Consider the following 25,483-nt stretch of genomic DNA (forward strand, 5'->3'; position numbering starts at 1 on the left):
CTTGGGGGGGCTGTTCCATGCCAGGGCCTGCATATTTGGCTTAAGATTTATTTATTTATTTATGTATTTATTTATTTATGCAATTTTATATAGCGCGGACTTTACCCGAAGGTGTCAGAGCGCTTCACAATAGGAACAGAAAGATACAAACTGAGAACATTACACGAGCAACAGATTGCAGAGGCATACGTTACGTTACATACGGTAAAGTGATAATTGTGAGCAAACAAGAATACATGAGGTAGTAACAATTGTGAGAAACCAAAAGTACATGAGGTAGACAAGGTAATTGTGACACTTGTGAGCAAACAAAATACATGAGGTAGTAAAAATGTGGGCTACCAAAAATACATGAGGTAGTAAAAAGTGCACAGGAGGAAAAAGTGACAAGTGTGCAGGCTACAAGAGAAAATAGAGTATAATTTGCGGTATAATACTGCAATATATGTTAGACACATGAAGACAACAAGGACCCCCTGGGTAGTATATAGACTCCTAGGGCAGGGTAGCAACAGGTGTGAGAAACTTCCTAGGATGTCTAAGTGGACAGTGTGAACAATCAGGTAAGGTCAGAGGTCAACAAGGAATAATCGAAAGATTAACAATGTTTATAAAAAATATATATTTTTAATGAGTATTCTTTCTTTCTATGTGGAGGTCGGGTCCCCACACTACGAGCGTCGGAGCAGCACCACCCTGCTGTCCGCATATCGTCCTCTGATTCCAGAGACGTCGTTTTACTTTGTTTTGATCGTCGGAGCGTCAGAGCAGCACCACCCTGCTGTCCGCATATCCTCCCTTTATTCCAGACGTCGTTTTACTTTGTTGTGATCCCTCAACGCCGGAGTAGCACCACCTTGCTGCCCACATATCGCATTCAGATTTTAGAGACGCCGTATGTATTGGTTTTGAGTCCCCAACGTTCGAGCAGCACCATCCTGCTGCCCACATAGTGTCTTTTTATTTTAGAGACGTCCAGTTCCTGTGATTTGTATCCATTAACATCGGGCGTTATGTAACAAGACTGTTACCATTCTCTTCATGTGTATTCTGCAGCCTTCCTGCTAGCAACGTTTTTTAGAGTAATCTATCCCTACGCTATATGCAGCACCGGCTCAATTTGGAAATATTTAGCCGTTAGAATCTACATGGAAACTAGACAACAGCTACATCTGGAACAGGAATGAGCTTGCTGCCTCTGTTCAAGAAATTGTTTAATCCTAACAACAAATTCTACTTATAGAATATCACTGTGAAGATCAGGTTACCTACATCATCTATCCAAACTAAACTTATCATACATTACAGAGGATTTCACCTTCCATCATTTTTACTGCATGGATAGAGCATTTAATGTTGATTTACTGTGACTCCTGAAGAAGGCGGTTCACTGCCGAAACGCGCGTCGAGTTTTTTATGCTTTTTTTATTGGATTTATTGCATATATTTTTTGTGTATGAATTTCATTGTATTTAAGTTTGATATTAGATGTTGGTTTAATTGTATGTAACTGAAATACTTTTTATCTTTATCATATGGTTTGACCCCTTGGTCATACACAGTATGATTTTTAAAGAATACTCATTAAAAATATATATTTTTTATAAACATTGTTAATCTTTCGATTATTCCTTGTTGACCTCTGACCTTACCTGATTGTTCACACTGTCCACTTAGACATCCTAGGAAGTTTCTCACACCTATATATGTTAGACACTCAAGCACAAGAACAAACGATTACGTAGGCAAAAGTGGCACTTGTGCAAGTATCAAAGGTAAAAAACATGTGAGAGGAAGCAAACCGTGTGTTACAGGGGCAAAGTGGTGAGTGCAAGTTGCAAGAGGGTACCAAACACAAGTACATGGATAATACTGCAATAAAAGGCAAACACTCTAACCGCAAGTATACACTGGTAAGGCACTTCCATGGACATGAGAAGTAGAAATTATCAGTAGTGGGAGATCTTCCTTCAGATAAAAGAGAGTTACTTTTGGAGGTTTCTCTGGAGGAGGAGAGCTTTGAGGTCCCTTTTAAAGGCCTGGGAGGAGGCGGTGGTCCGGAGCTGAGGCGGGAATGAGTTCCAGATTCTCACTGCGTTGCCTGAAAAGTATTGGGCCATCGTTCTTTCCTTCTTGAAAGTGGGAGGTTCAAGCAGTAGATTCTCCGCATTGCGTGAAGGTCTAGAACCTCCAGAGAGTTTCAGTTTATTCCCCAGGTAGAGAGGAGAAGAGGAGTGCAGGGCTTTGTGGGTGATACAAGCGGTCTTGTAGATAGCTCTAGCCTCAAAGGGAAGCCAGCGGAGGGTAGATAACATCGGTGTGATGTGATCGCCTCTTTTGGCCCCATAAATGAAACGAGTTGCTGAGTGGAAAACAGACTTAAGTGGGGACAAGTGGGATTTGGGGAGGCCAGTAAGAAGAGAATTGCAGTAGTCAAGTCTGGAGAGGACCAGTGCTTGCACCAGGGTTATAAGGTCCCGCTCCGCGAAGAAGCGACGGATTCCCCAAAGAAGGCGCAGTTGGTATCGAGCTGATTTCGCAATGGAATTGATGTGGGGAATTAGATTAAGTTTTTTGTCTAGTATGACACCAAGGGATTTGGCGCTGTCGACAATGATGGGTTTATTGTTTAGTAGATTCATCTGATCCATCCATGATTGAACCGGGGGAGGAGAGAGTGAGGAGGAGAAGAGGAGGAATTCAGTTTTGGAGGGATTCAGAATCAGTTGATGAGTTGACATCCAGTTTTGAATGGAGTCGAGAGTGGAGCTTAGGATGGAGAGATCGTGAGTAGAGGCAATCTTGAGGTAGAGTTGAGTGTCGTCAGCATAAAGATGATAGTGAATCCCGGATTTACTTAGGAGATTTCCCAGTGGTTCTAAATAGAGATTGAACAGTGTGGGAGCAAGTATCGAGCCTTGGGGAACACCTTGACCTACCGCCACAGGAGGTGAAAGACTGTTCGCTATTTTGATCATTTGGGATCTGCCAGAAAGGAAGGATGCAAACCATTTAAGCACAGTGCCCTCCATGCCCATTCTCTGTTGAAGAATATTGAGGAGGGTGTTGTGATTGACAGTGTCAAAGGCTGCGGAAAGGTCAAGGAGAATTAGCAGACAGGACCCCCCTGAATCGAGTATCCTCAACGCGTCATCAACCACTTGCAGTAGGGCTGTTTCAGTGCTGCAGTTTTGGATGAAGCCGGACTGACAGTGGTCTAGAAGATCATTGTCCTTGATATGACAGGAGAGTTGTTTTGCTACACATCTTTCTGTGATCTTCGCCAGAAAGGGAAGGTTAGTGATGGGGCGGAAGTTGTTGAAGTCATTCGCATCAGCAGTGGGTTTTTTCAGAAGAGGGGTGACCTGCCCAGTTTTGAAGGAGGCAGGAAGGGAGCCTTGCCAGAGGGAGAGATTGATCAGAGTGGTCCAAAAGGGGAGGGAATGGGTATAGAAGTCAATGGCAATGGCACTGGGGATAGGGTCAAGAGAATGGTTGGATGGCTTCGTTTCTCGTATGCACTTGAAAAGGGCATCTTCAGATATGGGGTCAAAGCTCTGCCAAATGGCTAAGGATTTGCGCTCCTCTGGAGGGGTAGGATGAGCGACCTGATCCACAAGTGATTTCACTTTTTCATCAAAGAAAATAGCAAAATCCGCTGCTCTCTTTGTAGAATCATCCACCTTGGAGGTTGGGGGAGAGCAGTTAGGCATTTTGATGAGATCGAATAGTTTTTTGGGTCTATTTTTGGCGGAGTCAAGGAGGGTTTTGAAGTGTGTCGCTTTCCCAAGGAAGATGTGCTTGTGGTACTTGGATCTTGCTGAGCGAAGCTTGGCCAAATTGTCGGAGGAGGGCACTTGCCTCCATTGTTTCTCCAGGGATCTTAGCTGCTTCCTTTCCTTATGAAGGGATTTGTTGAACCAAGGTGCTGAGGGAGTGGGCCTTAACCTTTTGCTTTTGAGTGGAGCGACTTTATTAATTTCAGCTGCAAGAACTATGAGGCTTTGAGAGGTGAGTTTGTCAACATCTAGGTTCGGGTCGAGCCTTGGAAGAGATAACAAAGCTGATTCACAGAGGGGACCGACATCAATATTTTTAGCATCCCGGAACCATGAGATGGCCCTCTTGGGTTGGCCAAGAGTTATAGAGTGTGAAAGTTGAAGAGAGAATGGGATGAGGAGGTGGTCAGACCAATCTACATGAATTGGGGTAGTGGAAGAAAGCATGCCTGCTTTAGAAATAACAAGGTCCAGGATTGCGCCCTTAGAATGGGTTGATTCAGTGCAGTGTTGGATAAGATCGTTAGTAGAGAGGAAATTGGCCAGTGAGTTCGCAGAGGAGTCTTGCGTTACTCCCCAGTGGAGATTGAAGTCACCCACGAAGGTCTGATTGTCACTTCGCGAGTATTGGTCGCTGATGAAGTCGGTGAGTTCATCCATAAACGAAGGGCCACTACGAGGCGGGCGGTAAATGACATGGAATCTGAGGGGTGAACGGTGTTGCAATTGAAGCTCAAGAGAAAGGCATTCAAAGGTTTTGGAGGAGCTGTTAGGAGAGGCCTTGAGTTGGAGGGTGTTTCTAAAGATGACTGCAACACCTCCCCCCGTGTTGTCTGTTCTGTCATTCCTAAGTAAAGAGTAGCCTGTGGGTAATAGGAGATCAAATATAGAGTGAGATGTATCTTTGAACCAGGTCTCTGTGAGGAAGAGCATGTCAATATTATGAAGGGTGATGGTATCGGAGATTTCAAGTTTGTGTTTTACTGCAGATCTGCAGTTGTGAAGCATGCAGCGCAGCTCTGTCAAGACTGTTTTGGTGACGGGGGCACTAGGGCTCTGAAGGGTGATCGGGATATTGTACTTATGAGGGGGTGCTCGGGGGGGTTTAGGTGGATGCTTTGTTCTGACAGAGGTGATGATCGGAATGGCGTAGATAGTGGGGTTGCTAGGGTATGCCGGTTGAGGAGTGGTGGCGTTCAAGGGCTTGAGCGAGTTAACAGAGTTACCCGACGATAGGTTAAGCTTGGCTGTACTGGGGTGAGGGGGCGAGGTGCATCTCGTGGGAAGTTGGGAAGGAGTAGCGGTGCAAGAAGGGGTGACAATCTTAGAGCATAAAAGTGAAATGGCAGCTGTAAGCTGGGAGATGGAGGTGATAAGAGAGCCTAGTGTGTTTTCCAGTGAGAATGGGGCAGAGCACGGAAGGTTGGGTTGGGGAAGGTTGGGTGGCTCTATTCAAACAAGGGGGGGTGGAGTGGGTGGTGGCAGGCAGGGAGAGGTGGCAGGAAAGGAGGTAATTTTGGGTGTGGGGTTCATAAGTGGGGAAGGGTGGTGGGTGAGAGCGGGAGTTAGTGAAACGGAGGTTAAGGGAGAGTTGTCTATGTTGGTGTTGCAAGAGGGAGAGGAATTAAGGACAAATTTAGGGGGAGAGTTGTGCGGAACACGGCGGTTGGGTAGAATGAGAGGGGAGGCCTGTGTGGCGTCATGAGAATGTAGGAGGTTTGGGAGGAAAAGAGGTGAGGTGGTTGTGGAGGACCTGTCAGCTAGGAGAGGTGGCTGCGAGGGAACGGGCATCAGGCAGAGTGAGGGGTGTTGGGAGAAAGGGGAGTTGAAGAGAGGAAGTGGTTCTGCTGGGCCCGAGGGAGGGAAGTGGAAGGGGTTACCGGGCGGGGAAGGGGAGTAGTGCAGCATTCCTGGCGGAGTAGGAGGGAGGAGAGAGATGCGGTGGGATTGAGGAGAGGACGGGGTGAATAACGAGGGTAGGAGGGGGTAGGGGGGAGGGATGGAAGGGGTGAGGGGAGCATAAGGAAAATACACTTGGGGAGAGGGACGGAGGAGAGATGGGCTAAAAAGGGGGGTGATGGGAAGGAAGATGGGGGAGGAGAAGAGATTGGAGAAACGGGATGGTGCAGATGGGACGAGGAGCATATTGGCTTGTGGTAAGGTTGAAGTGATGTGTGAAGGGATAAACTGTGAGGGGGGAGGAATAGGAGGGGAGGTCACAAGGGAGGGGGAGGGAAGGGGGCCGACCTGTGCTCCTCGAGGGAGCCGCCAATTGGAATGAGGTGGGAGAGTGTGTGAGGTGGGAGAGTGAGGTGAGATTGCTGTTGACCTGCCTGCCTCACGTCAGTTGGAGAGGAAAGTCACAGGATAGGATTCCCCTCCCTTCAAGGTGTTTTCAATGGAAATGTATGTGGCTGTAATTTCGTTTCAATAAAAAAAAGCCTTGAAAAGAAATCTATTTTTGATCAGCTGCAGCACACACACGACACACTGGGAGGTCTCACAATGTGCAAAAGCATGGTGCCCTGTTGTTAGTATGAAAGCAGGTGTCGTGCTGCATAAACGTTATGCTGCAGGAAGTCACCTGCTTTTATATCATCAGTACAAATGCCATGCTATATTAAAGCATGGCGCCTGTGCTGATACTATGAAAGCGGGCGCCGTCCTGGAGTATAAACTTTATGAAACTTGAGGCTGCAGCATGGCGCCCGCTTTCATATTATCAACACGGGTGCCTCGCTTTAATAAATTGAGGCACCAAGTTGATAAAATGAAAGCAGGAAAAGTGCTGCAGCACAGAGCATGGCACCCTGTTGATAATATTAAATTGGGCGTCATGGTGTGAGCGAAAGAATCGGCAGCGGAAAGAAAATATATTTTTTAAAAGAGCTCTCCCAAACACTGACGAGCGGCGGCGACAACGCAGAGTAACATTTTTAAATAAAAGAGTTCTCCCACACAACAGCTGAAGGACCAATGAGTAAGGAAACTGCACTTTACTGGTACGCCGCTGACTTTAAGGAAGTGACATATCGGCAAAGCCAACTAATTAGGCGGTAGCAAAGAAGAAGGACAGTGGAGTGAATCAATGATAAGTAGCAGGTGGGAAAAAAGTCAGATTAGGTCTTGCAGACAGTGCATGCACTGTAGCTCGACCTACAAAAGAGATTGGTTGTTAAGTGCCAAAAGTGTTGGCCACCCAGCCCGCCATGGGTATCACCCTATAGTTGCCTCCACTCGTCCCTCGGCAGGGTCCCCTTCTCTCTCATTCAGAATGTCAGCAAGCTGTGCACTGGGCCTGTGACTATTCAGGACTTTGTGAAAAAGGGGACAAAATCTATCTCAATATCTTCAGGGTTTACTAACCATTTTGATTGTGTCTAATTCACAGCAGTTATTCAGTCCCCTGCTGCTGCTAGTCGTGTTCTAGGTTCACTATCCAGGCTTCAGCTTCCTGAAGCTGCTGTCCACTCTCCTGAAGTTTAGCAATATATGCCATCATCCTACCCCTGACTGCAGGTTTAAAGGCTTCACAAACTGCAGTCGGTGAGCCCACTGCTCTTCGGGTGATATAAAAAAGGCAGACTATATTTCTTCTACTAGGTATGTTTTAAATGTATTAGATAGCCACCATGGATGTATTCACCACTTCGAAGAATCACACTGTGCGGCGCCTAGTCAGATAACCCCCTATCATACATCTGCATGTCTACAACACAGTCCACATCTGTGGCCGGGAGATGTAGAACCTCCACTCGGTGCAGGGCACAAGACCAGGTTGCAAGCCCCAGAGTCTTCAGGGGGCTGCCTGCCCCCTGGGCCCACAGCTAGCCCTCCTACCAGAAATATGCCTGAGAGCCCCACCACTGCCTCCTCAGCGCGCTTCCCTTCCCAGGCCACCACAGCCAAGTGGTTCAACCACACAGATTGTCGCTGTTGCTGAAAATCTACAATGTCTCTTCTTGGGTGGTGAAAAACAAAGGTTTGGGCTTTGGGTCAGGCAGCGAGGACACATAAGGCTAGACTCCTAGCTGAACTTGTACGCTAACATGGTGGTCAAAGCCCCCGCACCCACTTTTATCCACATTTTTAGGTTTATTTTAAACTATGTGTAGTGAGATATTTGAAGACGTGAGAGTAGGACGTCTGAATTCAGAATGGATGGAGTATGCGAAGCTGTATAAATGGGTGATGGAAGTATTGATTTCAAGATGGGTGAGACTGGTGGTGCAGAAGTCTGTAGCTATGGGAAGATTCAAAGCTCATTCAGTACTGGAAGCCATGCCAAGTAAGTTTTTTTTGCATTGGGCCCTAGGAGTAAACATATCCTGAAGATAGCTAATTAGCCAAGTGCTGTGTGTTTGTGAGACATTACTTGAAGGTAAGTGGGAAAGGGATTCTACAAGGTTTAATGATATGAAAATCTGGATTTCATGAAAGGCGCAGATGCTAGAATTATCTTTTCTTCCTCACCCATATGGTGCTTTACAATGCAACGGTTTCGCCTTTGGAAAAGTTAGAGCTATTGGTATTGTAAATGATAAAATTTGTATTTATGTGTTGGTTTTGAAAACAGATAAAACAAGATGTGAAAAAGTAATTACGATCGAGAATATAACAGACCACTATTTTATTAAAAGATGTATGTAAGTGGAAGGGTGAGATTTTGATCAATATCTTATCTCTATCGATCTAAAACCCCGGTCTGGTCGACTGAACCTTTATTGCCTGTCTTTGAGGAAAGAAAGTGCATCTCTTACCAAGTTAGTTCTCCCAATTAAGGACTCTGCTCAAAGGATCACAAACAACTTCTAGCTTTCAAAGGTTTATTATAAAGTCAAGATAAGTTGTAGATACAAGCATCTCAAAATGAGATTAACCAGATACACAGGCCCAACTACGTACATGTGTTCTCTGAAAGCCCTCAAACGAACAACGGAAATTACCAATACCAATTCTAAAAACAATAGTGCTATTAGCATAGACACATATTGAAATCTGTCGGTCATTACAGGCGGAGGGAAAATACAGGTTAGGCTTTCCCTACCCTGATCTAGATGGTATCCCTACTTAACCAGGTCCCAACCTATCAAAAGGTGTCAGCAGTGAATGACCCCCAAAGGAAGTCACCCACTCTCAGTCTCTTGGTGAAAACCTAAAGTCCTCCAATCATGGCCCCTCTCTGCCTACCCATCCGCTCTCTAAAGGGTCCTCAGGCTTCTGCTCTAACTCCACCCAGGGGTGCTGTCCCTAATACAAAATCACAACAACATTTAGGACGCCCCTCGCGAGACGCCCCTCACGTGGTGTAGCTTCTGGCTTTTTCCATGATGAGGCCTTGTGGTTAGAGTCGACCTTGCTTCTCAGACGCTTCTCCGGCCCGCTGATACCCCTTAAACATTCCGGAACCCTCCTCCATGTCTGGTCCATTTCAAGAACAGGCTTCTATTCATATTTAATAATTGAATACCCCCTTTTCTCTTCCAGACAGACATTTGGAGCCAAATCCCAAATCTTATGGTTTTCCAACTGCGTTGCAACATTCCCCGGTCCAGACTAATACGTGTAAATCAACGTTTAAGGCTTTCCAGCTCTACAACAGTTTTATAATATTCAACTTCTTCTTTAATTGTTAGCATGTTAATACTCTTATTCTACTGATTAAGTAAACACATCTATAAATCAAACCCTACTCATTATTTCTAAACATTAGTGCAATCCACATTGTGCATTTTACTCTCCTTTCCCCTCCCTCCTAGCTCTGGCCCTGAGGCCTACCACGTTCAACGTTTCCGTATGCCATCTTACATTTTAGCAGCTACACAACATGGATTCAGGAATAATCACGTTTAATAAGCCTTATTACTTCATACATTTTCTGTATTAGTTCCACTTCTATTTAAACTTCTATATTAACTACACATCAGAATATAACTGTGGCTACTATCAGCACTCATGGCATTTCTCTTCATGATTCGTGCTTACTACGTGTAAGTGTAATGCCTTTCTACATTTTGGTCAGTTTGCGCTCTCTCAGTTCCCCCCTTTGATGACCTCTCGGGGTCATCACTAAATATTTAAACTGCGGTGATTGCTAGCATAACTCGCTTCTGAGTTTCCAGTGCCCTCAGACTCCGGTACTGACTATCTTGTATGGCAGCCAATCTCTGCAGCTGCTTTCTCTGAGCCCTCGCTGACCTTCTGGCTTTGTTCCATTTAAATACCCTCACCAAACCCCATAACACGATTCCACAGATCAATATTATGATGATAGGTTTTAGTATTTTCCACACAAAGCTTTTGCCTAAAGCGGTGAGCCAGCTTCCAGCTTCACTCATTCCTTGGCCCACCTTTTCCCAGACATTTTCTCTGCTCAGGTCTTCAATCTCCTTGTGAATATCAGTTATATTTCTAATAACTTTCTCAAGGGGCTTTGAATTGTCTGGAATGTAAGTACAACATTCTTGGACCTTCAAAGCCTTACAGACTCCGCCCTCTTTTGCTAATAGAACATCTAACGCAAGGCGGTTTTGAAGAACCATAGCCCTTATCGATTGCATCTCTCCTTCTACTAGCATTAAGGACTGAGCAGTGCTAGCAGACAACCTGTCTACGACTGTTGCTAGCCGTCTAATTTTAACATCATTAAGAGCTAATCCCAGAAGTGGGAACACAGCTCCAAAGACATCTCCAACCATTTCTGCACTCACATCTCTCCTTCCTCTCGATGATGTCTTGCCCTCAATGATCTCTAAGTCTTGGGCATGATATATTTTAGGGAAGATAATTGCCAAATAACATGAGCCATACCAATTATCAGGTAGCCTCACGTAGGCATTTCTCCCACATACAAAATATACGTTAGGAATCACCTGCATTCCCTTCAGGAAGTCTTTGGTGTAGTACTCCAAATTGAAAGCATGTTCACAGCTAACCTCCCCCACGTATACATTTTCATAATACGTTTTGGCTCTATGAAGACACAACTTTCCTCTCTGCGTTCTATCTAAAGCTATTGGACCATTACTACCCTTTCTCTTGTGTGCCTTTTCTTCTTCGGTCCAATCTGTTTTCCATTGTCCTGATTTTTTCAAAATCTTTTGTCTCCTATTCCGATCATCCACCTGCCCTATGAACTTTTTCTCGACTTCTGACACCTTGCATGTCAGGTTATTTCTGCGGGCATGTGAGGTATCTAAAGTAATCCAAGGAATGAAAAACTTTGCCAACCTGTCTTCACTCTTCCAGTAGTCCCACTTATTCATCTGTTTATAATTTGGGACTTCTGGTAACACTGCATCATAGTTGGAGAAATAATAGTCAAAACTATGTCTCCCATAAAATATACTAAGCAACAAGCTACATGTAATGCCATATGTCAGCGGGAGGTGGTGATATCGAATGCCTTCATCTACAGACGCCGGCAACTGCATGCAGACGTAACAATCCTTGACCTCCATGGCATCCACGTATTCGTACAGTAATTTAGCATAAGCATTTGACCTAAAGTCACCTTGGGACTCATCCATGTGTAACCTGCGGGCTTCTGCAGCCAATAACGCTTTCTCGTGTGTGTTTTCCCCTTTCTCACCAGCAATGGTGGGTGTAAGCGCTTCTGCAGATGCCACATCAGTTACCTTTGCCTCCTCCTCACGTCCCTTTACATAAGAGACTGTTACCACTAAAGCTATTAGTATTATCACTCCTACTATTAGTGTACCTATTATACATTTCGCTCTGCGGTTCTGGGTACCGGCCTCCATTTCGTCAGATAGTGTGGTTCTCTCTCAATTCAGCACAAAGTTCCTTTCTTTTTCGTTCCTTTACTGTCTCTTTTTCTCCTTTTGTCCTGAGAACCACGCAACTGGAAGCTGACAACCCTTTCCGCCAAAGTTCTTTTTAGTTCAATTACAGACAACCCTAGCCCTTCTCCATCATCTCAGGGAGTGTCCCTAAGAATCTCTGCTTCCTAGGCGCTAGGTAATCTTCTTTTCTTCACGCTTATTTACAAAGTCTTTTAAGCATCCACTATCAGGCGCTCGCCTGCAGCTTCAACAGCAAAATTCAATATTTCCAGGCGAAGATTGTGCTCTTCTGCGGCTGATATCTTTGTACCAAAATCGGGGAATTGCAATTCTGTGAGAAACATGTCCTTTATCTTGCTGAGGCGGGGAGGTCGGGGAAGCATAAATGTCAGTGACCCTTCTTGCTCAACTCCGGGTACTAACAGTCGTATCTCCACTGTTACAATGGGCTCAGAACTGGACACCACCACCGCTCGGATCCTCCCTGTCACTGGCTTCGAAGCCATCTGTCGCCAGGTATGTCCACTCAGGGGTGGAGTATCTTCTGTTAGGCACACGCACTCTTCTTGACCTCCTCAACTCCGGTGCTTCAGCGCCTTGAGCACCTTCTTCGGGGTCTGAGTCTTCGGATATCGGAGGAAGGGTTCTCTCCGGAGTTGACCTTAGGCTAGAGCTCCCTCTTTGCGGCCAATCAGCTTCTCCACGTACCCTTCTACTCCGTTTTCTTCTTGTTCTTTCACGCTCTCTGTCAGACCTGTCAGCGTCTGACTCGTACTCCCAGCTACTTTCACCTTCAGTAGCGTCGTCTGTCTCGCTGTTGTACTGACCGTCCTCAGCTTGGTCAGATTCGTTCCCTGCTTCCGCTGGCACCTCTACAGCTTGGCTAGCCCCCTCTGTGGCTTCTCGGTCCTCAGCTGGACGTCTATCCGAGAGAGGAGCTGTTTCTTCCAGAGGTGCTGGAACTCTCCGCGTGTGCGACGCGTGGATCCAGTTGGGCAGGCTTCCCACCTTCACTGCCGTATTTGTGGTCAGGATGATCTGGAAAGGCCCACGCCAACGAACATCCAGGCAGCTGTTTCTCACGTGCTTTTTCACCAGGACCCAATCCCCAGGAAGCAAGTCGTGACAAGGGTCCTGGCACGCCGGTACCTCGGCAGCCTGCACCTGAAGGGACACAGAATGAATGGCGTCAGACAGCCCCTTACAATAGTCCAGGATCATATCATCTGTGATGCTAATCAGTGCAGCAGTTGGAACAGATGGTAACCTCATTGCTCTTCCCATTAACACCTCATGTGGTGACAACCCCGTTCTTCTGTCTGGGGTACTGCGGAGGCTCATAAGAACCAATGGCAACGCATCAGGCCAACTCAAGGATGTTGATGAACACACCTTTGCAATTCTGGCCTTGATGGTGCCATTTATTTGCTCCACAATTCCTGAAGCTTCTGGTCGATAACTGCAATGTAGTTTTTGGTCTATATTTAAAGCGGCACAAATCATTTTCACAAGCGAGCTGTTGAAATGCGTTCCCCTATCTGATTCCAAAGAGGCCGGCACCCCGAAGCGCGGTATAAGCTCCCTAAGCAGTAACTCAGCCACTGTGAGGGTGTCGCACCTGCGTGTAGGATATGCCTCAACCCATCTGGAGAACACGCAGACAACCACCAGGATATAACGGAGGCGGCTGCACCTTGGCATTTCGATAAAATCTATCTGCATTCTATTGAATGGACCTCCTGACCTCCCTATGTGGCTTAGTGCAACTGGTGTCTTTTTCCCTACATTCAACTGCTGGCACGTCACACAACGCTGGCACACTGCTTCGGCTGCTACTCTGAACTTGGGGTTGTACCAGGTCTGTCTAAACACTCTCAGCATAGCGTCTCTTCCTAAGTGGACAGGACCATGTATGTGTCGGGCCATTGGGCTCACCATCTCATTGGGTAACACTGCTCTGCCATCTGCTGAGACCCAGAAATGGGCCTCACCCACCACACATCCTGCCTTCTGCCATGTCTCTTTTTCACAGTCAGGAGCGTTCTCTTGCATCTCCTTCAGTTCGTCCCAAGTATCAACAGTTTCCAATATCATAGCTAATTCAGTCCTTACATTTATTCCACCCACCTCCACCTCTGTGAAAGAGTATCCTGTCTCCGCGCAATACCGTGCAACTTCGTCGGCATATCTATTGCCTTGTGACACGAAGTCCATATTTCTGGTATGCGCGGTACACTTCACAACGGCAATACCTGCTGGACATTGCAATGCCTCTAACAGCAGGCGCACAAACTCTCCATTGCGAATGGGAGAGCCTGAAGAGGTCATGAACCCTCTTTGAGACCATAACTGCCCGTAATCATGAACTACCCCGTAACCATATTGACTGTCAGTGTATATGGTGACTCGAATTTGATTGCTTGCCAGGCAGGCACGTGTCAGGGCAATAATCTCGGCTACCTGAGCGGAGTGTACTCCTTCCAGGCATCCAGCTTCCACTACTCCAGTAATTGTGCAAACAGCATAAGCTGCTCTCAACTGCCCAACTTCGTCTCTTACACATGAGCCATCGACAAAGAAAATTTCATCTGGGTCGGTCAGTGGCTCATCTACGATGTCGGGTCTTGGTTTGGTGCATAGTTCAGTCACATCGAGGCAGTCATGGTCTGTACATTCATCATCATCTTCAATATCGTTTGGAAGTGGCATCAAGGTAGCAGGATTTAAAACAGAGCATCTCCTGAGGGTCACGTTCTCTGCAGCAAGAATGACTTGCTCATAGCGCGTGAGCCTGCTGTTTGTCAGATGCTGTGTTTTGGTCCTGGTCATCAACAGTTCAACAGAGTGGGGCACATGCACCTCTAACGGGTGCCCCATTACAATATTTTCACACCTCTCAATGCTGACACCTGTTGCAGCAACGGACTTGAGACATCCGGGCAACGCTGCGGCTACTGGGTCTAAGGTAGCCGAGAAGTAAGCGACTGGTCTACGGGCATTCCCATGGATTTGGACTAACACAGACAGCGCGCATCCCTCTCTCTCGCAGCAGTAGAGCAAGAATGGTTTATCGTAATCCGGCATTCCCAGAGCTGGAGCACGACACAAGTCCTCTCTCAGCTGCAGGAACGCCATCAAACAGTCCTTGTCCCATGGTACCGGATCACTCACTTCCTTGTGCGTCAGTTTTTGCAAGGGCTTTGCTTTCAGCGAAAAGTTTGCAATCCACTGTCGGCAATATCCCACCATTCCTAGGAACATTCTGACTTCTCTCTGAGTTTTAGGCGCATTCATTTTCATGATGGCCTCTATCCTGTCTGGTGACACCTTTCTCTTACCTTTCTCAATTCTGTGTCCCAAGTACTGTACCTCTGTCAGGCAGTACTGCAATTTCCCCGGGGACACCTTATGCCCATTTTCTGCTAGGTGATTTAACAAAGCAATAGAGTCCTGTCTGCAAGCCTCTTCTGTTTCTGACGCCACAAGGAGGTCGTCTATGTACTGGACCAGAACTGACCTCTGGGGCAGCACTAGACTTTCAAGATTTTTCTTTAAGAGCTGGTTGAAGATCGATGGGCTTTCTGTATACCCCTGAGGAATACGACACCATGTTAGGACGCGACCTTCCAGCTTAAATGCGAAAAGAAAATGGCTTTCTTCGTCCAAAGGGATCGAAAAGAAAGCCTGGCAAAGATCAATCACAGTGAACCATTCTGCTTGGAACGGTATCTGAAACAGTATCACTGATGGATTCGGTACCACTGGACAACACGAAACGACTATGTTATTAATCTTTCTGAGGTCCTGCACTATCCGAAATTTCCCATTTGGTTTCTGCAAACCCATAATCGGGGAGTTACATGGACTACCCACGATTTCCTTCAGTATTCCCTGCTTAATCATGGACTCAATCACGGGTTTTATGCCTGCAATCGTTTCTGGAGTCAATTTATACTGAGGGGTTCTTGGGAACTCAGCATGTGGTTTCACTGCAATTTTCACTGGGTCCACCCCTTTCACCAACCCAATCTCTTCCCCAGTGAAATCCCATACTTCTGGAGCAACTGTCTCTCTCAAGTCCCAGGGGAGCTCGTCTACTGTCAGAGTGGGATACAACTCCACACATATTCTGGAATTTGCGACTTTAAAGTCTGCATCATCATCATTTGTCAGTACCTCCACTCCTTGCGGTGTACAGTATATAGTGCAGTTCAATTTGCACAAAAGGTCTCTTCCTAGCAGACATACAGGACTAGAATCGCAAACCACAAACTGGTGCTCCTCACTGTACCTCCCTATTTTCACCTGCACGGGCTCAGTCAAAGGACTGGTCATTCTCTTGTTAGCGACCCCCACCACTTGTATGGTCTCCCCCGATATGGGCAGGCCTGGAACTGCGGCTGATCTGATCGTGGATCGAGTGGCTCCTGTGTCCACTAGAAATGTCGTGGGGAACCCTGCCACTTCGGCCTCAACATAGGGTCCCCTTTGGTCTACCTCCAGAGCTGCCCCGAGGACGCAGTCATCTCTTTCCACTCTCTGTCCAGTTAGTGGGTCCACATAATAGCATTCCTCTCCTCCTACAAACAGGGGCATCTGTCTATATGTCTTACCCATAGTCCCTACTCTGGGTGCTTGCGGGAACTGGGCTCGGGGAGGAGGCCCCCCTTTGAGCACCTTTCCCTGGTATTGCGTTATCCCTCTCGTAGGCGCACTCTGGGTCTCTTCCTCTTCCACCTCTTGGTCTCCTATCTCAACATTATAGGGACACTCGCGTTTCCAATGCCCCACCTCGTTACACTGGTGGCACCTAGTCGTTTTCTTTAAGGTAGCTATATCTATCCTGGGTCTAAAGGTGGAGTTCTCCTCATTGCCCTTGTTCTGGCTGTATTGTTTCCTTCCTCCAGTACCTGTTCCTGGTTGCTGTTGCTGTGGTCCCCCTTTCCCCGCTGCCTGCATCTGTACCACCATCAGTTTCTCCTTTAGTTTCTTAGCCTTAGAGTCTATCTCATCACAGCAGTACCTGGCATACCTAAGTATTTCATCCAGGGGTTTATTTTGCCAACAAATCAAGTGTTGCTGAATCATTAAACTAATATCCGGTCTCAGGCCTAGGACAAATTTGGACACAAATTGCCCTATGTCCCTCGGATCCATGACATCCAGACCGCTATACTGTTTAAACGCCTTCAGCAATCTCTCATAGTATTCGTGTACTGTCTCTTTGGGTTCCTGTCTCGTTCGGTCAATTTTTACCCAATCTATGTCTTGCATTGGCACTTTCTCTTTCAGCCACGTCATTACTCTTTCGAATTTTGCCATCACACTTTCGGATGGCCCATTAGTCCTAGCATCTCTCTCTGGCTCTATGATGGGCCACTCAGCGCTAACCTTGCATGCGGTCCACAAATCTCCTGGCACTACTATGTCAAACAGCGTGTTCAAATCTATCCATAGGACCTTTGAGATTTTTACGAATCTCTCTACTTGCTTATACAACTCCACAGGGTTTTCCCTCAGTTTGGGGAACGAGGTGGTAAAAGCAGCTAAATCCCCCCTACTCCAAGGGACGTGGACATAGGTCCCATTGGCGACTTCCCTCAAAGGGTACGTTTCTACTCCCTGCTGTCCTCCTGGTGTCATCCCAAGTGTACTTCTCCTAACGGTCCCTCTCTTGGACCACCTCTCTTCCCACTTATCTAGGGCCCTCCATGTCCTTATTCCAGTGATCAGTTCCCTTATGTGTGTTTTCAATCCGATGGTCCTCCTCTCATCTAGATCGCGGTCTGTGTAATGTAGCCTGTGGTTGCCCTGTAACGCTTTGGTTCTTGACAGGTCTACCATATATTTTCCTGCTAGTTCGACTAATTTCTCATGGATTGCTCTCGCCTTTCGAGTTACGTCCTTTGCCATGAACAGAATTTCATCCTGCTCATACATGTCCATTCTTTCTAAGGGCAGAGTACCGTCTACCATGTCATCCAGATCTGACTTTAAGCTGGAGACATCGAGTCTTTTGGCCTTTATTTCTGCTCGCAATAATTCCTTCGAGGGAGGTTGACAGGTGTCTCTCCCATCCCAACTCCGGGCTCTACGTTTGGGTTCTGGAGAGTTGGGGAGTGCTCTCTCTTGTTCCCATCTCTCCAGATCCCATGCTCGGCCATCCGATCTTGGAAGGTGATGGAACACAGGCCTGTTACCCCCCCTCTCACCTTGCCCGATCTCTCCTCTCTTCTCACAGTAAGTCTCTCTGCTACTCTCCCTTCGGTCCCCATTCTCCCTCTGCCTTGTATCACTCAGTATCTGATACGATCCTTCCTGGTTTCCCGTCTTCCCTGGGCTGCGCTCATGTCCGTCTTCACAAGGACTATGGTGTGGTCCCACGCAACCCCCACTCTGTTCTCTCCTGCCGGGCACGCAGTGGATACACTTAAAGCTGTCCCTGTACTCCCGAGCCCTCCTGTCTTCTCCATTATGTATCGGGCGAGACACCCCCCCGTTCTCTGGGCCCCCATCTTCCAAGTCCGATCTATCTCCACTCCGGGCCCAATGGGTGTATCTCCTACTGTCCTTCTCCCTCCCGTCCCACTCCGGACTGCTCTCTTCAGCCCCGCAGTGAGTCCGGGCCCTGCTGTCCTGACTTTCCCTTTCAGCTTCTGCCGCTATGATGTTCTTTTGAGCCTCGACTGCCTCATCCCATTTCTTCATGTACTCGCTGAACTCTTGAAAAGACTTCCGTCCTGGTCCCCTCATATCCTCTGGCCATCTAATATCCCCCAGATCGCCTGTTGTGTGTACTGGGGTGCTCCAATCTCTTGGTATCGGCAACTGACTTGGGGAATTGATCATATCTTTCCTTCTTGCCATCTCTGCTCTCTCTCTGTCCCTTCGTACCCGTTCTTCCCCTCTAGCCCTGTCTGGGTCATATACCGACACTATAGGACCTATGGTAACAGGTACCTGTAGTGCATCAGGTAATGCGTAGGATGTGGCACACACCGTTTCTGGCGCTCTTTGCACCACAAACCTCCCGACCACCTGTTGCACTTGGCTAGGCTGGGACAGTTCTTTCTTTGCAGCGGGATCCCAATCGGAACTGGGAAGCGGCCCATGCTCTCCTGCATTGCCCCCCCCTTTCTCGCCGTTCTCGGCATCTCCCCCTGCTCTGTTATACGGAGGTGGCCTGTCTGTCAATAATCTGTTTATCAGGCTGTCCTCTGTCTCGCTCTCGTCATCCTCTTCTAGGGGGCTTTTGTTCCCGGGCATCTCTAACACTGGATACAATTTATTTACTTCCATGTTATGCACCCTCCATCTTTTAGCATCCTCATCCCACTTGGCATCCTGTACTGCCCTTACCGATCGTTTCACTCTTTCTTGCCGTCTGTTCATGTTCTTTTCATGCGCTGCCCTAATCCATGCATTAAGGGCTTCAAACTGAGTTGGTCTAGGCAAGGGTCTAGTTGCGGTCATAATTACTTTTAATCTGTGCAACACCTCTAATCTGAACGTCCCGTATTTCGGGAACGTAAGTTCCTCATTTCCATCTGTCATCTTACTCCACTCTGAGATCCACAGAATCGTGTGCAGCCCAACATTTATCCCCATGAAATGCGCTGGCGTACCCTCCGGCGGGGCTTCTTCCCCTTCATACGATCCCCTGCGCTTTCTTTTAAACAGCGCTCTTAACCATTTAAAACACTTCATAATTATGCGCAAAATTTCCAGCTTGAATACTTTGTTTACTTCCTGATGACAATCCACCAATCCTAGCGCGGCTTTGCTAGCTGGCCTATCGCAGCGCGGTCTTTCACCGGCCGGCCAATCCCAGCGCGGCACTTTCTGACGTCACTAGTCTCCGCTTCGCAGCAGCACCCCTCCTTTCTCAGCTCTCCTCGCGGTCATGCATGCGTCCCATTCATACACCGAAAAATGACTACTTCCGACCAAGCGGTCACTTCCCTCGACTGTACGTCCACAGTCTATCTGTAATTGTCAACTTAACTGACGAGATGTCTATCGTCTCTCTGATAGGTTCTTTTCACACTCAGTAACTTCCGACCAGCGTCCGTTACTCACGCACTCACTCTTACGTTCCCCCTATCTGGTCCTTCGGGTGATCACTGGTACCTCATGACCCCCTTCACACTAGTTAACAATTACTCTGAGTGTCCGATACACCCGAACCACTTAAGCTCTCCTTGAGCTTAAGATTTCCTCCGGTTGCGCGCGCTCACAACCTGTTCCACAGTCTCTCTACAGTCATTCAACTCCGCCAGACATTACAACATAGATACAATACAAAACACCGCAATCTTAACACGCATGACCCTTTATACTCACTCTCGACCGATACTGCTGCTTTTCTGTCTCACGTCATCCGGTCCTTCTTCCGCGGGCGGTTCTTCCGATCATCGATCTCTAGGGGCCTGGGGGTAATCTAACCTGGCCTAGATCACCTTCCTCAAGAAGGCAACCATCCTCTATAGCTACCAACTGGAAGGGTGAGATTTTGATCAATATCTTATCTCTATCGATCTAAAACCCCGGTCTGGTCGACTGAACCTTTATTGCCTGTCTTTGAGGAAAGAAAGTGCATCTCTTACCAAGTTAGTTCTCCCAATTAAGGACTCTGCTCAAAGGATCACAAACAACTTCTAGCTTTCAAAGGTTTATTATAAAGTCAAGATAAGTTGTAGATACAAGCATCTCAAAATGAGATTAACCAGATACACAGGCCCAACTACGTACATGTGTTCTCTGAAAGCCCTCAAACGAACAACGGAAATTACCAATACCAATTCTAAAAACAATAGTGCTATTAGCATAGACACATATTGAAATCTGTCGGTCATTACAGGCGGAGGGAAAATACAGGTTAGGCTTTCCCTACCCTGATCTAGATGGTATCCCTACTTAACCAGGTCCCAACCTATCAAAAGGTGTCAGCAGTGAATGACCCCCAAAGGAAGTCACCCACTCTCAGTCTCTTGGTGAAAACCTAAAGTCCTCCAATCATGGCCCCTCTCTGCCTACCCATCCGCTCTCTAAAGGGTCCTCAGGCTTCTGCTCTAACTCCACCCAGGGGTGCTGTCCCTAATACAAAATCACAACAACATTTAGGACGCCCCTCGCGAGACGCCCCTCACGTGGTGTAGCTTCTGGCTTTTTCCATGATGAGGCCTTGTGGTTAGAGTCGACCTTGCTTCTCAGACGCTTCTCCGGCCCGCTGATACCCCTTAAACATTCCGGAACCCTCCTCCATGTCTGGTCCATTTCAAGAACAGGCTTCTATTCATATTTAATAATTGAATACCCCCTTTTCTCTTCCAGACAGACATTTGGAGCCAAATCCCAAATCTTATGGTTTTCCAACTGCGTTGCAACATTCCCCGGTCCAGACTAATACGTGTAAATCAACGTTTAAGGCTTTCCAGCTCTACAACAGTTTTATAATATTCAACTTCTTCTTTAATTGTTAGCATGTTAATACTCTTATTCTACTGATTAAGTAAACACATCTATAAATCAAACCCTACTCATTATTTCTAAACATTAGTGCAATCCACATTGTGCATTTTACTCTCCTTTCCCCTCCCTCCTAGCTCTGGCCCTGAGGCCTACCACGTTCAACGTTTCCGTATGCCATCTTACATTTTAGCAGCTACACAACATGGATTCAGGAATAATCACGTTTAATAAGCCTTATTACTTCATACATTTTCTGTATTAGTTCCACTTCTATTTAAACTTCTATATTAACTACACATCAGAATATAACTGTGGCTACTATCAGCACTCATGGCATTTCTCTTCATGATTCGTGCTTACTACGTGTAAGTGTAATGCCTTTCTACATTTTGGTCAGTTTGCGCTCTCTCATAAGTATTGGTTTCTTCATGTCATATATTTGATATGTTTTGCAGACATTTTTGTTCTCTACGATATAGAAAGGGCAGGGTTAATAACATCGACTTTTTATTTTTCTGACAAGATATATACTGTTGGTGAATAGCATTTTGTGTATACATATTTTTATTACCATTATAAGAAGGCAAAAGAAAACAAGAACAGAGAGTAGATCACAACCAAGAATGGTATCAATATTTCGCTCAATATGTCCCTCCTGCCGGATCTCATTGCACACTGTAAGATACGAAAAATCGGGGTTCACAAAAGTGGCTCTTTGGCTGTCAAATGGAGGAAATCAGAAGCGGGAATAGAGTGTTTGAGGGGTCTCGCAAGAGAGGGGGCAGAGAACAAATGTGCAGTGATGGGGAACATGTCAGTGGTGCAGGACAGGGAAAATGTGAGGGGCAGGTAAGGTGTGTAAAGTACGACGAGCATAGCAGTTGTGTAGGATCAGTGGCTAGGGAGGTTTCCATCCGTCATCATTGTAAGGGCAGGGTCTGGTGGGCAGGTTGTCTGCCTAGGTCTCGGTGTAGGAATACATCCCAGATATCATTGAAAACATGTTCCTGGTCGTTCAGTCTGTATATCAGACGGTCATGTGGGGTTGTCACCGCAATACTCTCTAGCCAGTCTTTCTGGGTCGTGCAGGGCGGGTGAACCATCTGGGAAGTATGCACAGCTTATCTGCTGTCAGTACCAAGGCTAGCTAGTGTTTCTCGTGGATGGTAAGATATCCATCCAGACTTTGTTGGTGTCTAATTTATAAATGCTGTGGGGGGGAACCATGCAGGAATGCCTGGGCTCGAGCAATTAATGGGAACACAGCTGCGGAGTGCTGATTTGCGTACCTGATCTCAAGCTGCGGCCGGATCCGACATGGCAAACACGGGAAGACTGTCAGCGCAGTGGTGAAGGCCGATGTGGAGCTGAGGTGCCGGTACCGTCTGGTGGTGAAGAATGCTGCTGGATCCAGTCGCGTGAGGCGCTCCCTGACATCGGAGGAGCGGGAGGCGGTACCCCCCGAGCGGAATCAGCTGACCGGCTGGTGAGGGGGAGAGCCGAGGCTTGCTGTGGGCATTGCAGGAGATGGACCTTGGAAGAACTGAGAGGGAGACCCGCTCCCGGGACTGATACACTGTGGGGTGTTTTGTTGCCACCTGGGTGGCTGCAGTGCTGAAGATTGCTGCATGGCCAAAGGCGACTGCTGACCGAGTGTGCCCACTGCGGACGTTGGAAGCCTCTGGTTGCCTGCTTGGGGGTCCCCCACCTGGTGGCAGCGGAGAACTGTGGGCCGGTGTGCAAAGCTGAGCGGCTTTGAAAGTGAGCGGGACGCAGCGAGGCTGCGGGAGGCCAAGCGGGCCCCGTCCTTGGAAGAAAGGAGGCGGTGAGTGGAGGTACGCTGTGGGCTGCCGCTGGGATCAGAGCCGACAGTGTTGAGTGCGCAATGCGGGACACACGGGCCACTTCACTGCCAATTGGGGCTCAGGCTGTGAGGTCCCTGAGGAAGACCTGCCATTTGCCTACCTGGGGGCCTGATACCTGGAGACAAAGAAGGAAAAAGCCGGGAACACTATAAAACAAGTCAGGTCCCGGGCCGGCAGCCAATCACAGCGCGGCCCAGGAATGACGTCACGGAGGTGTCCCGGGCCAGCAGCCAATCACAGCGCAGCCCCGGAAATGACGTCACAGGAGTGTCCCGGCCGGCAGCCAATCACAGCGCGGCCCGGGACACACGGCAACAAGGGGCGGGACTTAAAAAAATAGTCAGAAACGCCCACGATTCGCGTTCTGACCGGGAAAGAGTGATGGACAACCATGTCTTCCAATGGCTAGCCTCCATTTATGGAGCTAGCCAATGGAAGAAGGGGCGGATTCAAGTCCCCCATACTGTAAACAAAAGCTTTCGCCTGGGCGGAGCACTGCAAAGCAGTGCTCCGGCCAGGTTGAAACCTAAAAAGAAAAAGAAAAAAGATTGAGGGAAGCGAAGCAGAACGAAAAATAAAGTAGAAACATAAAGAAAGTAAAGCTAGTAAAGATAGTGAGGGTAGTGGAAAAAAATGAAAAAGGCTGTATTGGTAACTTATCTTTGGTAACTGAGTAGCCTTTGAAAATGCCAGTAAGAAAAGAAGTCAAGCGACAAGGGGATGAACAGGAGGATGGTTTCCATTGGCTTGACAAAGGTACAAGTAGGAAGAAGTGGACTTTTGGAGTAGTCAAAGAGGGAACATCTTAGCTAATAGGGTGCTTATGCCAACCAATTGAAGTGTTTATGTTGTAAAGTTTCCATTGTATTATATAAGGTTCTTTTAAGATAGTGCAGTGCAGTAATTAAAGAGGTACGCCTCAATTACTCCTCACATGTCACTCCAAGCTGACATTCTCCCCAAGATGGAATTCTCCTTATATGCTCTGCACCCACCTGTTATCAAATGCCGTGGCATCATTCAGTTGCTTTCTGTAGCTCGCGAGCAAAACCCAGTCTGAACAGTCAGGCGGTGGCGGTCCCACTGGAGGAGGTCTGGCAAACTTGAACAGGACCTTGTCGGCATTACCGAAGCAAATGTAGCAATCAGGTAAGTATGATGCCTCCTTTACCAGCCACTCAACATTCACCAAGGTAGAATCATGCAAGTGCAAAGCTGCTCCTACAGGGGTAAGGAAGAGGTGGACATCAGATGAGATTAAGGTTACGACTAAAACTAGAACTTGAAAGAAGTCCAACTGATATCACTCAGTTATGCCATATCTCTTTTTATTACCTATAGTTAATAAATCTGAACACACAATCCAAGATGCAAATTGCATCTGCTCACATGAGAAATATGCAAGAATTAAATAGCTAACTCCGTAAAAGAAGATCTTTGTTAGAGATAAGAGATAGTCTTGGTCAGAGAAATGCAAATTCAACGCAACTTTTCCCAGAAAACATTCCTTGTGGAATACTTCACTAGCATATCTACAACCTATCACTACAAAACCTATTCAACTCTTCCCTCCTCCTTCCAACCTACTAATATTATGAATATCATCAGGTTTTTGGTAAGACCCCCAGTATGCCTTGGAATACCAGCACAAGAGTGTTTAATGGGTATGACTACTGAGTATGCTTCTTAAATAATGATCATACCATCACCAACCCCTCTTATCCATTTAAACTGACAGTGAATGAGATATATGTTCAAAAGAAGAATATTGTAATGAAGAAATACTATTATGTTGAATTAAATCAAGAATTCATGATATCAAATTGTTGTCATTTTCCATTAGGTAAACAAAAATGACAAACACAGCATACCCTCTATCTATTGTGTCATTGTTGCTAAGCTTGGACATAGCACCTGGCATATATGTCAGATGTATCAAAGCAATCCCACCACCGATTTTATTATTGTATTTTAGATGTTTAATGGAAAGGTCCTGTGGGATGGCAAGGGCTACATCAGGGGCAGAGCGATGTTTCTATAAGAAACAGGACATCCTAGTGGTTGTCACATAACAAATCGAAAACATTAAAAGCATGTCTCTGAAAAGAGAGACAATTAAACAGGCCAACTCTTAATGCTACCTTTTTAAGTCAAGCGTGAGCGAGCACGCAAGCACTGCTCTGCGAAAAGCTGTAGTAGTATATGGAGAGAAGCTTTGCCCACTCATCCGCCCTTATTTTTCATTGGTTTCTGTGTTTGTCCTTTGTAAATGCTTTCTTCTGATTCATTATGAGGCTTGTCAGTCCCTCCTAAATTCGGCCATGTTGTCATTTGTATCCTCCTATGGTTACTGGGCCTTTTACTTGGTTGTAACACTGGCATGTACTTTTTTTAGGTCTTGACTGGCGAAAGCAGCGCGCATGCACTTCACTCGTCATACAAGAGCTTCTTGGAATCAATACAGAGTCCAAAGCTCTCGGAGGCGGAGTTGAATCCCCTCTCATCTTCCTCATTCGCTGGCGTCATCCTGCAGGCAAAACGCAGGCTCACGATTGAAAAGGAG

At 46.9% G+C, this 25,483-nt stretch overlaps 1 protein-coding gene across 1 annotated transcript in view; it reads right to left on the reverse strand.

The window, feature by feature from the left end:
- The window catches only part of LOC147733977 (adenosine deaminase 2-like), a 525,029-nt gene that overhangs the window by 373,210 nt on the left and 126,336 nt on the right, over positions 1-25,483 (reverse strand). Inside the window, exon 3 of the mRNA XM_086952883.1 lies at positions 23,916-24,141. Within this exon, the coding sequence (XP_086809009.1) occupies positions 23,916-24,141 (226 nt within the window). The remainder of the gene's footprint in view (positions 1-23,915; positions 24,142-25,483) is intronic.

Source organism: Lissotriton vulgaris, chromosome 1_2 (assembly GCF_964263255.1).
Source record: "Lissotriton vulgaris chromosome 1_2, aLisVul1.2, whole genome shotgun sequence".
Taxonomy (NCBI): Eukaryota; Metazoa; Chordata; class Amphibia; order Caudata; family Salamandridae; genus Lissotriton; species Lissotriton vulgaris.